Source organism: Gymnoscopelus braueri (assembly GCF_963280865.1).
Source record: "Gymnoscopelus braueri genome assembly, contig: SCAFFOLD_155, whole genome shotgun sequence".
Taxonomy (NCBI): Eukaryota; Metazoa; Chordata; class Actinopteri; order Myctophiformes; family Myctophidae; genus Gymnoscopelus; species Gymnoscopelus braueri.
In genome coordinates, this window is record NW_027660678.1 from 61721 (window position 1) to 75000 (window position 13280).

General features: G+C 41.3%; 1 protein-coding gene across 1 annotated transcript in view; it reads right to left on the bottom strand.

The window, feature by feature from the left end:
• Nucleotides 1-13280, bottom strand: part of LOC308081310 (neural-cadherin-like) — a gene marked incomplete at both ends in the record, with an annotated part of 140904 nt that overhangs the window by 52490 nt on the left and 75134 nt on the right. The window contains 3 exons of the mRNA XM_080457692.1: nt 4645-4772; nt 6843-7092; nt 9938-10105. Coding sequence (XP_080313818.1) covers nt 4645-4772; nt 6843-7092; nt 9938-10105 — 546 coding nt within the window. The remainder of the gene's footprint in view (nt 1-4644; nt 4773-6842; nt 7093-9937; nt 10106-13280) is intronic.

Genomic DNA, 13280 nt, shown 5'->3' on the forward strand with positions numbered 1-13280 from the left:
TGGGCCAGACCAGATACCAGTACCATTTGAGTAGGCGAAAACCTTACTTATACTAAATTACTGATAGGGTCAATACAAGTAAATTAATATACTGTATGACAAACTTTCCACAGGAGTAGCTTTTCATATTTATTGGACATTTTGTTATTTCCGACTACTAGAATATTCATTGTTTCCAAAAAGCTTTGCGAGCAGCGGAGGCAAGACACCACAGGTGCTGATTAGACTATTTAAAATCCTAAAAGAAAATGTCATTGGTTCAAAAGCCTTTTGTGGAGGAAAACATAATTGGTCTCACAGCAGATGAAAAACACTATAATTATGATTTAGAAAAAGTAGTGTTCTCAAATTGCAGAGCTTGACGTCATGGACTATTAATTGTTTTTCTTTGCACTCTACATTTACACTGTTGTTTGTCGACAAAGGTTCAGGCCATTTACTCTGATCTTGCACTTGTAAATCACTCTGGATAAGAGCGTGTCGTGTGCTACATTCCTAAATTGTGCATTGTAAATTGGCAATTATATTGTATTTAATTGTGTCCAAATCATATCGTACAATTTCTGAGCTTCAAAACCAGACTCTTGTTTTGTTCTTGTCATATTACCTTCAGTTCAGTATCTCTGTGAGGATTCAGCTGTGGACTATTTTAAGATCAAAATGATTTATAGGTAGTTTGGATTACATGGTTATGTAAATAGGTACTCAGAATCAAAATCTAAATTGAGCAAGACGGATAAAGAAAGATAAAGACAACCTTTAAAGTAATTCATACCCATCTTTAAGCTCTGTGACAGGAAAATAATGGTCCTTTACTGAAATTCTTTTGTTTTAAAATGGCATAATTTGTCCAGCCTGAGAATTCCTTCCAATTACAGATTAAAGTATGCTTTTCACCATCATCAAGACATCAACTAAACATGGATGTGCTCATTAGACACTGTACATTATCGTCTCTTTCAGGCAGAAACCTTGTATGTCCAAAACCGTTAATTTTCAGGAAATGGGGGGGCAGTTATGCTTGCTTGCTTACAAGCAACAACATTCGATTCAAATAGAATAGTGCATTCATTCAAATCGAAAGGAAACAAATGAGTCATGTTGTTTAATGGCAAAATCGTTTTTTTCAAAGGCCTAAGGTTGTTTTAAGTAGCACTCATCAACCTATTCATGAAAGAATAATGAAGCTAATTTCATTATCTCCAGCAGAGGAAAATGGTGTTTGGACTGCTGTGAATGGCCTTTGCTCTAGTCAAACAGTCAATGAAAACACAACCGCGAAAACAGACATGCCCGAGAAGCTGTTATTAAAAAAGCAATAACTGCATTCAACCCAAAACATGGTGTAAACAACAGGGTGAAAGTATGAGGAAACCTATAAATATCTATATGCTTGATATTATACTGTACAGTATGTCCAAAACTTGTCAGGAAAAAAAATTAGGATCTTGTGTTCCAAAGGATCCAATATAGGCCTAATTATAATTTATCTTGTTAATTAATTTAAAGATAGACCTAACCACTTTCACCTGGTGTCCCTATTTTGCCCCTATCATGTCATAATAGGCAAAGATTTTCAAGATCCATCAATTCATGCATCTTCAACCGCTTATCCGGAATCGGGTCAGTTCCAACAGAGAGCTCCAGACTTCCCTTTCCAGAGCAACATTAGCAACTTCCTCCTGGGGGGGTCCCGAGGCGTTCCAAGGCCAGTGTGGAGTTATAATCCCCCCATCTGGTCCTTGGTCTGCCACGGGGTCTCCTCCCAGTGGGACGTGCAGCAAGGACCTCCCTAGGGAGACGCTCGGGAGGCATCCGTATTAGATGACCGAACCACCTATAAGCTGGCTCCTTTAAAAAAATAAAATCTAAAAAAATATCTGCTACTTTTACGTGACACTGTCAAATTATGAACAACAAAAGCATAAAAAGATGAAATATGGAGATACAAGGTTTCTACCTGACAGCCACGATATTATACAATTTCATTGACTATAATACTAAACGCACAGTTGAGCACAAATCCTATCCATAATCTCAATGCGCTGTGCTGCTGAGCAGTGGAAGAAGTACTCAAAATATGTTTTATTTAAGTACAAGTAGCAATACCATGATATAGAAACACTCTATCTGGCCTGTATTCAAACTTTCACTTGAGAGAATGTACAAAAAGTATAGGCATCAGTACTAAAGTAAAAAATACTCATAATGAATAACCCATTTCACTATTTGTTTTTCAAAAATGTGAAAATAGCAGAACTACAAGCTCACAACACGTCGCAATGGAGCTTGTGGATCGGCTATTGTCGAATAGCCAAAAGTATAAATGATTTAAAAAATGTATTAATACTCAAGTGAATCGAAAGTACAGAATTGTACATGAGTACGGTACTTGAGTAAATGTGCTTCCACCACCGCTTGCTGAGGATCTGCTATTTAAAACACAGCAATGTGAGTGGAAGTAATGCGCTGCCTGGAGCACTAGACAGTAAAATCCTCTCTCTCTGAGTTAACCCATTGAATCCGGGAACGCATACTGTACTGTGTCATTTTAGATTTGAGCTATAACCATTATTTTATACTTTGGCTACTCAAAAATAGCAGCTATACAAGCTCATAGTGCGGCACAGAGTGCCGTGCTATGAGCTTGTATATCTGCTATTTTTGAAAAATCGTGAACATTTGTGCAAAATCTTTGAATATATATATTTTTAAAGCCAACATTTGTAACTCAAATCTTTGCTTCTGGGGGGGTCCCTGGAACGAAACATTTTGAGATGGGGGGGTCCGCGGCCAAATACATCATTTTGGGGGTCCTTGACGTGAAAAGGTTTGAGAACCCACTGATATTATAGGTTAGGATTTGAAAGACATTTTGTAGATGCGTTCCCGGATTGAATGGGTTAAATGAACACTCCATAACATTCTTGTGAGCAGAGAGGCAGGCGATCCCCATGGCTCACAGGAGGAGATCTCAATGTGCTAGTTTTAACTACGACGGTGTACAAAATGGACTCCTGCTGTGTGCAATAATCCCACTTGCATTAAGACAGACACATTATTATGTCCATCAACCCCACACACAAGCTATTTTAGCCGTGTTAACCCATTAAGACAGAGAACGCATCTCTGTCATTTTAAGATGTCTTTGGGCTATTCAACGTTTTGTGTGAATATTTGAATATAGGCCTATATATTTTAAAGGGAACATTTGTAACTCAAATCTTCCTGCTTCATGGGGGTCCCTGGAACGAAATATTTTGAGATGGGGGTCCGCCAAATACATATCATTTTGGGTGGACGTTCGCTTTAAAAAATATACATATTCAAAGATTTGCACAAAAAAAAAAAAAAAAAAAAAAAGATCTACAAGCTCATAGTGCGGCACTTGGTGCCGCGCTATGAGCTTGTAGATCTGCAATTTTTTGAATGGCCAAAGAAATAAAAAAAATATTCTTTCCCGGTCTGAATGAGTTAAGCGGTCAGATGGGTGGGCCGGCATTTTCAGAGCATGCTTATTTTAATGATCGATCAGTCGATTGTGTTCCGGCTTGGATCAATGTAACTAATTAAGTATTCCCATTTATCGGTATCACAATGAAAACACATGTTTTCATTGTGATACCGATACATTATTTTCGTTTTTCCACCAGATGGCGCTGTCCTCTATCACCTGAGTGACCGTTTTCACCCTCAAGTCAAACAGATCCAGGAGATCACGGGATCGAAAGATCTCCCCCCCCCCCCCCCCGTCAACTTCCTGTTTAGTGTTTATTAGAAAACAGCTGTATCTTGAGTTCTCTTTTTCCCTGTATTTTGGCGAGACATGCTATTTTCAACAGCCTGTAAGAAGGGAAGGAGGAGTCGCGGTCAGTTTTTTTTCTTTCTCACGGCAGCACAGTGATACCCACCATGCTTAGTAGCCGTCGGGCGATCGATCATACTGTACATGGATATAAATATTCTGTGACCAGTTGAAAACGTAAGATAAACATGCATATTTTTTGACGAGAGATGCTATATTCATCAGCCTGTAAGAAGGGAAGGAGGAGTCGCGGTCAGTTTTTTTTTCTTCTCGCGGCAGCACAGTGATCCCTGTCGTGCTTGACAGCCGCCCTGGGATCGATCATATTGGATATAAATATTCTGTGGCCAGTTGAAAAGGTAAGAAAAACTAAAATCGCCGTCAGTGGGCAAACGCAGCCAGAAATAAGTCTGGCAGTGAATGAGTTAATTCCGCCAGTGGACCCCGGCCCAAAGGTTGGGAATCGCTGGCTGCTCTAATGGTATTATTTTGAAGTTCGGCGGAGGTCTTAGTGTAAAGAGGCACTTAGGAAAGTATGGATTTCCTGTCTGCTCCACAGAAGGCCAGGCTGAATTGATAAACATATGAGTTAAGAGGTGAAGAGGTGCACTCTCCTCAGCAGTGTGCATCTCTCCTAATCAGTTACTTCAATTGGGCATGTACGCTGAAAGAGCAACACCATTTATAAGAGAGATGTTCATCACAGTCTTCTCTTTGTTGTTGCATGTTTTTGTTTCTCTTTGCCCTGTGTGTGTGTGTGTGCGCGTGCGCGTGTGCGTGTGCGTGTGCGTGTGCGTGTGCGTGTGCGCGTGTGCGTGCGTGTGTGCGTGCGTGTTCACCTTGCCATTAAGGCCCAGGTCCATGTCGTTTGCAGACACCTGAAAGACCAGCGTCCCTGCTTCGGCCCCCTCTGTGACTGAGGCCTCGTAGATGGACGAAGTGAAGAAAGGAACATTGTCATTTACATCTAGAGAAGGGCAGAGAGAGCGAGAGAGGAGGTGTCAGGGATAAAAAAGTCATTTTCATCTATTCGACAAGCTGCTTCTGAACATTAGTGTGAGTAGTAGAGAGACAACCAGGACGAAGGTTTGGCGTAATCGGCGCAAGCAAATGTAGGATAGTTGATTCAAGGCCGGAAGCATTATAAGAATGTCTAGACTAGGGCAACCCATTAGGTCTAATGTTGTCCAAGAGCCATTTTTTGTCGTCTTTCCTCATCACAAATGTCTTAATCTATGAATTACAGATGGAACCTTGAATCCATTATAGACCTTCTCCCTCTAACCTCCCTGTGGAGGAGTTAAAAAGCTTTCTTATTAAGATAGATAAGGGGAAATTAGGAGAGATGGAAAGTGAGGGGAGAGAAAGAAAGAGAGAGAGAGAGAGAGAGAGAGAGAGAGAGAGAGAGATAGAGGAGTGGAGGTCTGTACATTTTTTTCCCCCGCAGGTGCCACACATCTGTGTGTGTGTGTGTGTGTGTGTGTGTGTGTGTGTGTGTGTGTGTGTGTGTGTGTGTGTGTGTGTGTGTGTGTGTGTGTGTGTGTGTGTGTGTGTGTGTGTGTGTGTGTGTGTGTGTGTGTGTGTGTGTGTGTGTGTGTGCATAAATGTGTGGAGAGACCAGGGCATGCTGGCTAGGGAGGACTAATAGGCCAGCGGCCAGCAGATACTGCAGTATTAAGTAGCGATGATGGGGACTTAAGCCTGGTTAACAGCAGTCAAACATCAACCCAAAAAAAAATGATGCCAGGCTATAGCAACAGCATTCAGAAGCACTGTGACATCTAATGATAGGGTGAGGGATGAGAGCATCACAGCAGCCAAAACCATTAGCTGGAACAGGGAGTGGTAGTTACAAATTTGGCTTTGGCAGATAAGAGGGGTGAGGTTGGACATATTTGTTGCCCTCTGAAACTTATAACACACTCGTCAGGGGGGGGCACCAAACGGCACGGCAAAAGTGAAGAAGACTCTACTATCACGGAATCCTGAAAAGTAACCGTTTTGGATATATGAGGTTTCCACACGAAAATACAGTAGAGTTGCAAAACTCATTTTATAAGAAAATTCTGTACGTTGACAGTGTTTGTATTGAATACTAGGGATAAAAAATAAAATAAGCACATGGAAATGAAAGCAATATGTTTGGTATTATAGCAGAATGAGGTGGCTATGCCTAGCGGGGACAATAATCTGTGTTGTTTCACACTCATATGTATATATAATGTAGTGTGTTTTGTTGATTTGTCAGTGTTGCCGGCAGCCGTTCGCATTTTTCAATAATTCAAAAAGATAATGAACTGAGGATGAACTGTGTCCTTCTATCATTGCACTGTTCTGTGCAGGTTTTATAAAGTACTTAATTATGTGCTGCCTGACAAGTCTAATCCTCAATTAATCAATACTACCCCTGCCATTGTAACCTTTCTGACATGCATGTGACTAAAACCTTTGTTTTCTATTCTTCTCTCTTTCATCGTCGGGTTAATAGATCTTAATTTCATTTTACTATAGTAGGTATTGATTGATTGATTGATTTGATTGATTGAATTATTAGGCAAAAGAATGTAAAACAACACAGTTACATTTATAATGCATTTGTCTAAAAGGTCCGGCCAAAAAAGTCCTTGCGGACTTGTTTCCGTTGGGGTCCTTGAATTAATTTCATAGACATATATAGTAGCAACCAAACAGTTCAAAAATCAACATGAATATACAGATAATACAGAAAAAATACCACTATGTACCAAAAAAAGCATTTAAAAAATATATGTACAAAAAAAGAGGGGGGGAAGCATGGAAAACTTGTATTGTATTAGTATTGTCACCCAATGGTGAAAATACACCAATTTTCCCATCAGCGAAAAGCAAAATAGTTAAATAGTTTTATTCCTGAATAAAACCGTTTTTTTTTTCATCATTTATATTATCTTGTTATCAAGTTCTCTACAGTGACAACCTGACATCACATCTTATGTTCATGGAGCCATCGCTGCCTCTTCTGCACCCCACATGGCTGTCCCTCACAGTGTAGTCCCACCTGTGACATTGATGTAGACAGTAGTGAATGCTGCCAGTGGCACGGCCGCAACGTTCTGGGCGCGGACCCGTAGCATGAAGTTCCTGGTGGTCTCGTAGTCTAAGGGCTCGGCCACCAGGATGGAGGCTGAGCCATCCTCCCGGTTGGGAGTCAGGTAGAAGCGAACCGGCATGTTGGTCTCCGGCACCATCCCATCCTCCAGGTTGTAGGTCACTCTGGGATCGCCCAGCGGAGAGGTAGCCTTGATGGTCTGGATGGGGATAGAGGGACATTTCATTGCTACATTATAAAATCTCACAGGATATGGCCATAGCAGATTGATTTGCAGTGAAAGCATACCCTATGCACACCAAGGCATTGTTGTGTAAATGGGGCTGTCGAGAAGTGTCAGTGCCTGATAATCGGTTGATAATTGTGCGGTGTGTCCCGTGCCATCAGTGGCAGTCAGGGATTTAATTACGTCCAGGCTTTTACTTTTCAAAAAGCTATTTTAATTGTCTACTCTCAATTATCGATAAAGCTGGGGGAAATGCCCCAGCGCCACGCGCGCACGCACACACACACGCACCTACTAATGCTGGAAGTTGATTACTCTTGACTTTGGAAGCATGCTTCCTAAAGAATGAAACACTGTATCACAAAAGAAAAGAGACAATGAATAATAGCATATGTATATTACCAGGCAGAGAGTCCAAGGCTGTTTGACGTGACAACAAACCCAATGAGATCCCACAGGATGAAAGACAAATGCTATTCTGAATTTTCCATAAACTAATTAGGATAGATTGGTCAAAGCCGACAATATCTACTGTGAACCCCAATTAAAAGTAAAACACCATCTTGCATGCGATGCAGTCTCCCTCCAAGAGTGACCTAACTGCTGCCATTCAACCTTTGCTGCTGAGGAAGTAAAATAATGAGACACCGTATCATGCATGCAGGGGTGCTGGGCATGGCTGACCAACACTGCTGCTGTACAACTAACATCTCCATAGTTGAGCTATTAGAACCCACTGAGTCATTATATCCTCATATAATAGTTCAATCAACATTGATCTGCAATCTCGATTTGCACACTGTGCTGTAGGGAACTCTCTCTCTATCTTTACACACACACACACACGCACGCACACACTCGCGCACACACACACCCACACACACACACACACACACACACTATGCAATACACAATACCAACATATCCGATAACTAGCTTCCAGCGATGTAGCCTCATTATTTCAGGAACAAGATTGTATCCAATCATCCCCTCTCGATTATTCATAGCCATTTACTTTTTCACATAGCTAACACATTGAAAATTAATCGACAGAAATTTCCTCAGGATCTCTTGAAAGCTATTAAGCCCATTAAAATCAAATGAATATTTCAGAACAAGGGTGGGAAATTAAGAAAGAAGGGCAAGAGAACAGTGAGCTGTGTGTGTGTGTGTGTGTGGTGTGTGTGTGAGCGTGCGTGCGTGCGTGCGTGTATACATTAAATAGTGGAGTTGAAATATATTGTGTTATTTTTCCATACGAGCACATCTGTGTGCCTTAATCTTGCTGCTGTCACCATGATACCTGAATTTCCCTCTGGGGATCTATATAGAGGTTTATCTTATCTTATGTGTTCATACTGGAGTATGATATATTATCTACTACTGTATATACAATGAAAGTTGCAGTGGGCGGTGTCTGGCTGTGGGTCTGTCTGGCTGTGGCGGGTGCACAGATGTGCCCATATAAGGACTATAGGGATGGGGACCGAGAATCGAATCTATTCTACTCTGAAGTTATTGAGAATCGGAAATCGATAAGATTTTGGCTCATCAATGATCTTATCTAGCGGGACCAGACGTGACATCATGTCACGAAAGACCAGAGTCATGTCATTGAAATCAAATCACTGGCTCACACATAATATGTTGTTTTAAAGCTTTTGACATTATGTTGATTTTCTTGCCAACAAGGAACGTGAATTTAATGGCTTGTATACGCCAACAGCAGTTGATGCCAACATGCTCTACCTTTGATGTCTGGCGAAATTAAATGAAAGTGACAGAGTGCCACGGATTAGCACCAATTTTCTACCAATAATAGAAAAGGATCGATACGTAATCGGATCAATAAGCAGGGTCGATAAGGGGATTGACATCAATAAAAATGAACAATCCCCATCCCTAATAGGGACCGGACATTCGTAAATGCCACTGCCATCTGCCACTGCCATGGTGGTGATCTGGAGAACAAAATATATATAAAGGGACTGAATGAAATGGGCTTTTAACCCATTCAATCGAGTAACGCAGCTGTGTCATTTTATGATTTATTTGGCTTTTTTTTTGTAAGTTTGAAAAATGTGTGCAAATCTTTGAATATATATATTTTCTTTTTTATATATATGTTTTAAACATTTTTAACTCCTATCTGTGCTTCTGGGGGTCCGTGGAACAACATATTTTGAGATACATATCATTTTGGGTGTCCTTGACATGAAGCACCACTGATATAGCAACATACTGTTAGGATTTAGAAACATTTAGTTGGATATGTATTTGACCGTGGACCCCCATCTCAAAATGTTTTGTTCCATGGACCCCCAGAAGCAAAGATTTGAGTTACAAATGTTTGCTTGAAAAATATATATATTCAAAGATTTGCACAAATGTTCACGATTTTTCTACAAAAAAATTGCAGATCTACAAGTTCTGAGCTATGAGCTTGTATATCTGCTATTTTTGAATAGCCAAAGAAATCTTAAAATGACACAGATGCGTTCCAAGTCTTAATGGCTTTATGTATGGGCTGCGCACAAGACCTATTATGTGAGCGGGTGCAATTCACAACAAACACAGACCGGACACAGGCAACCGAGGCACGAGGCGGCGGTGTAGTTGATTGCCGTTGCCGAAGGGATGCGTGTGCCCTCATGTAGCCTCGTGCCCCAGGCTGCAGCCTCGTGCCCCAGGCTGCAGCCTCGTGCCCCAGGCTGCAGCCTCGTGCCCCAGGCTGCAGCCCCGTGAGCTTTTTCGTTTATCTGGCCCTGTATGCACCTGTGGGATTTGTTTGGTCTCAAGGCAGTTCCCCTTTACTCACCACAATCGGAGTGTCTCGCACAGTGTTTTCTGGTATGACCATGCTGTAGCTGTCCCTCTCCCACTGTGGGGGCTGGTTCTTCACATTGGTGATGGTCACAGCCAACTCCACCGAGCTGCTACGGTTCCCACCGTCTGTGGCCACGATCTCCCTGGTGATGTATGTCCTCTGTGGGTATGAGATGCGTTTGTAAAGAAACATTTGGGCTCCGCTGCCTTCTTCAGTCACAGCCATTGAACAATGTTGATTTTGTCATTGTACAGCATCATGAACATGTTAAATGAACACGGAATCGTCTCAGAAAGAGGTCCTTTTTATAGAGCTCTGTGGGCAAAAGCCATGGAGGATGGACACCACTGGAATGGAAGGGAAATAAGTAGGAAGGAACATAGATGAAAAGGAAAGGAAAGACAAGGGTATAGACAAAAAAAAAGAGTAGAAGAAAGGAAACTCAAATGATGTGTATTATGCATGTCTTAAATGGTATCATTCCCCGCTTTTCCCTTTTTCTTTTATCAGTCAGGGCCTGACTGTTAAAAGAAAAAGAAAAACGCGTGAGTGAGATGTATGAAGATGCATACATAGCTATCATCTCTTATGATGTTCCAGTGCTCAGTACATTACTTTACATTGTTTGGTATTGTATGGAGACAAGCCATAATGTAGTAGAAGCTATCATGTTCGCCTTTCTCTTTATTCTTTATGACAAATTGCCCATTTTCATAAAAGCCCAAGATACATTATCCAATTTTGCATGGTAATGTTACCATATGACTATAATCTCTCAAGAACAGATTCAGAGCTGCGTTTGAATCTGTCGGTAGCCCCGTTGAGAACCTATGCACATTGGCTACAAGTGGGCGGGCCTTCAGATCAGGAAGCAGGCCGCGCTTTACCCAATCAAATGTAGTGGGCGGTATTCACATCTGTGCATTCGTTTCCCACTGGAAACAAACCGAAACTCATTTAACAATAGCGTCCTCGAAGCCGACAAAACCACGAAAAGTTAGAAACATTTTAACTTGCTCTTTCATCATAGAAACAAGTGGGCTTATAACCAAAACGATCCATGTTCTTTAGGAGAAATGGTGTTAGTGTTCCGTGGAGAAATATTGTTAGTGGGAATGAAAACATAGGCGCATCACCGGAAGTGGAGGGCTGAAGGCATGTCCAAACCCCGGTTTCCAGTGAGCATAGGTCCAGTTAATCCCCCCCCCCCCAGAGTCAAATGCAAAAGTGAAAAACAGCAGAGGGCGCCGTTTTTCCTTTTTTTTGACGATGGGTTCCCAGATTGCCATATGACTGATCTCTCAAGACAGATTCTGCTAACAGCAGAATCTGTCAGCACCACTGCCTTTAATATGTAGTCAATGTAGTCAAATGTGTTAATATAGTGTCACAATCTTTTGAACCACTTAAACCATATCTTATACATTGGCTATTAAAAAATAGCAGATATACTGTACATAAGCTGTGGATCTGCTATTTTTTTTAATTCTAGAATTTCTTAACTCAAATCTTTTCTTCTGGAGGTCCCTGGTACAAAATATTTGGCCAAATACATATCATTTTGGGGGTCCTTGAACCACTGATCTAAACTACTCAGTCAAAGGAGAAGCACCACCTTGGCCAATAGAAATATTAGCCTTCTGGTTTTCAGTCACGGCTACTCTGCTACATGGGCTTTTATTTGCCTATCTCCTCCGGAGCACTAGTAGTGCTCACTAATAATAAAGTGGCCTTCGGGTGTTTGGCCCCTTCGTTCACCAGTTCAGTATTATATTTCCGCCTGCACTGTATTGTCACTCACTCAACTGGCAGTTCATTCCCTGACTGAACATGTTCACCAAAACGTCCCCTCAGGCTATGCTATGGGATCTAAACAATTACAGGCACTCGTGCTGCATAAAGAGGGAAATGTGAGGTTGCAGTTCAATAATGTAAACATATTGTTTACATTATTGTGTGTATTTAATTGATGAATGGCCCAAACTACACAGTTTACTGAGAGGACCTCCCTCCCCCACCTGAAGACGTTGTCAGCGGCCTGATACAATAGTTAAATGATTAAATGAATGAACTCTGCAGCCACACTGAGGCTCTCCAGATTAGATTAGATAATAGTTTAATATGAATGAAACAGTGTTTGAAAGAGTTGAATATGTTAATTAATTCAGCAGTTTTGATTAGAAGCCTAGTTGTAAGTTCCACTTATTACACAAATGTGCTGTTGTGTGCGTGTGTTCCTGCCTGGTTGTATGTGTACCGTTTTATTTGTGCCTTGATTTGTTTGTAGGCTTTAACAACACAACTCCCCAAAGGAGTGGGGATGAAATTAGTTTGATTAATATTACGTGTATATTTAATTTCCTATGCGGGATTGTGTAACGTGGCTGCCACTGCACTCTTACGGTATGCGTATGGTTATGCTGCTGATGCTGCCGACAAGTGTTCCTGATGTAATAAGCATGGGGCTGAGGATTCAGATATTGCTGTTCACTTCCACCAAACTTGTTTTTCTTTTTTTTAGGGTGAGGGACAGCAAAGGCAGCGAGATGGTTAAATGTATTCTTGTGTTTCCAGAAGGAGACATATGCTGGCATATTTAGGCTGCCCTCATTATCCGTAATAAAGGACTACCATGTTCCTGCTTTGTTGGTCGTGCACTGTATCAAAGTGTCCTGTCTCAGTGATGAGTCAATGTTAATAATTAACTTTTCATCAAAGGCTATGTTTAGCAGTCTGTTAACTTCAAAGAGTCCTATTATAAACTTAATAAAACAAGTAAGACGCGCGAACGCGGTAAGCGAACGCAAAAAAAGAAAAAAAAGAATGAAAAAAAATATTTAAAAAAAAGTAACCAATACATTTTTTTTTTTTTTTTTTTAATCTGCGTTAAAAGGAGCATCTTAGAAAAATACAAATTCACAAAAAAAAAACTTGGAATGTTTTTGAACAATTCAACAAAGTGTTTGAAGTGCCTGTTTCACCCACTTCCGGGGGGCGGAGCCAAAATCCGAGCCCGAAGTATTTGTTCGTAGACCCCCACTTAGGGGGGGTAGAAAAAGTTTGGGAGCGATTCGGGCACTTTTCATTTAACATGGGGTTTCAATGGGGAGTTTTTAGGAGCCTTCTCCGGGGCGTGGCTTCCGGGGGAAGGGGCGGGCTTAAACGCAACCTTGACAGGTGTGTTCAGTTTTCAAAGACCTTTCATTTGATGTATGGTATGTCTAAATTGGACATTTACTTATCTCAGAGGAGCTGCAGACAGGCAGTGCACACAGAGACACAGAGACACAGACAGAGACACAGTGCACACAGAGACACAGAGACACAACCCAAG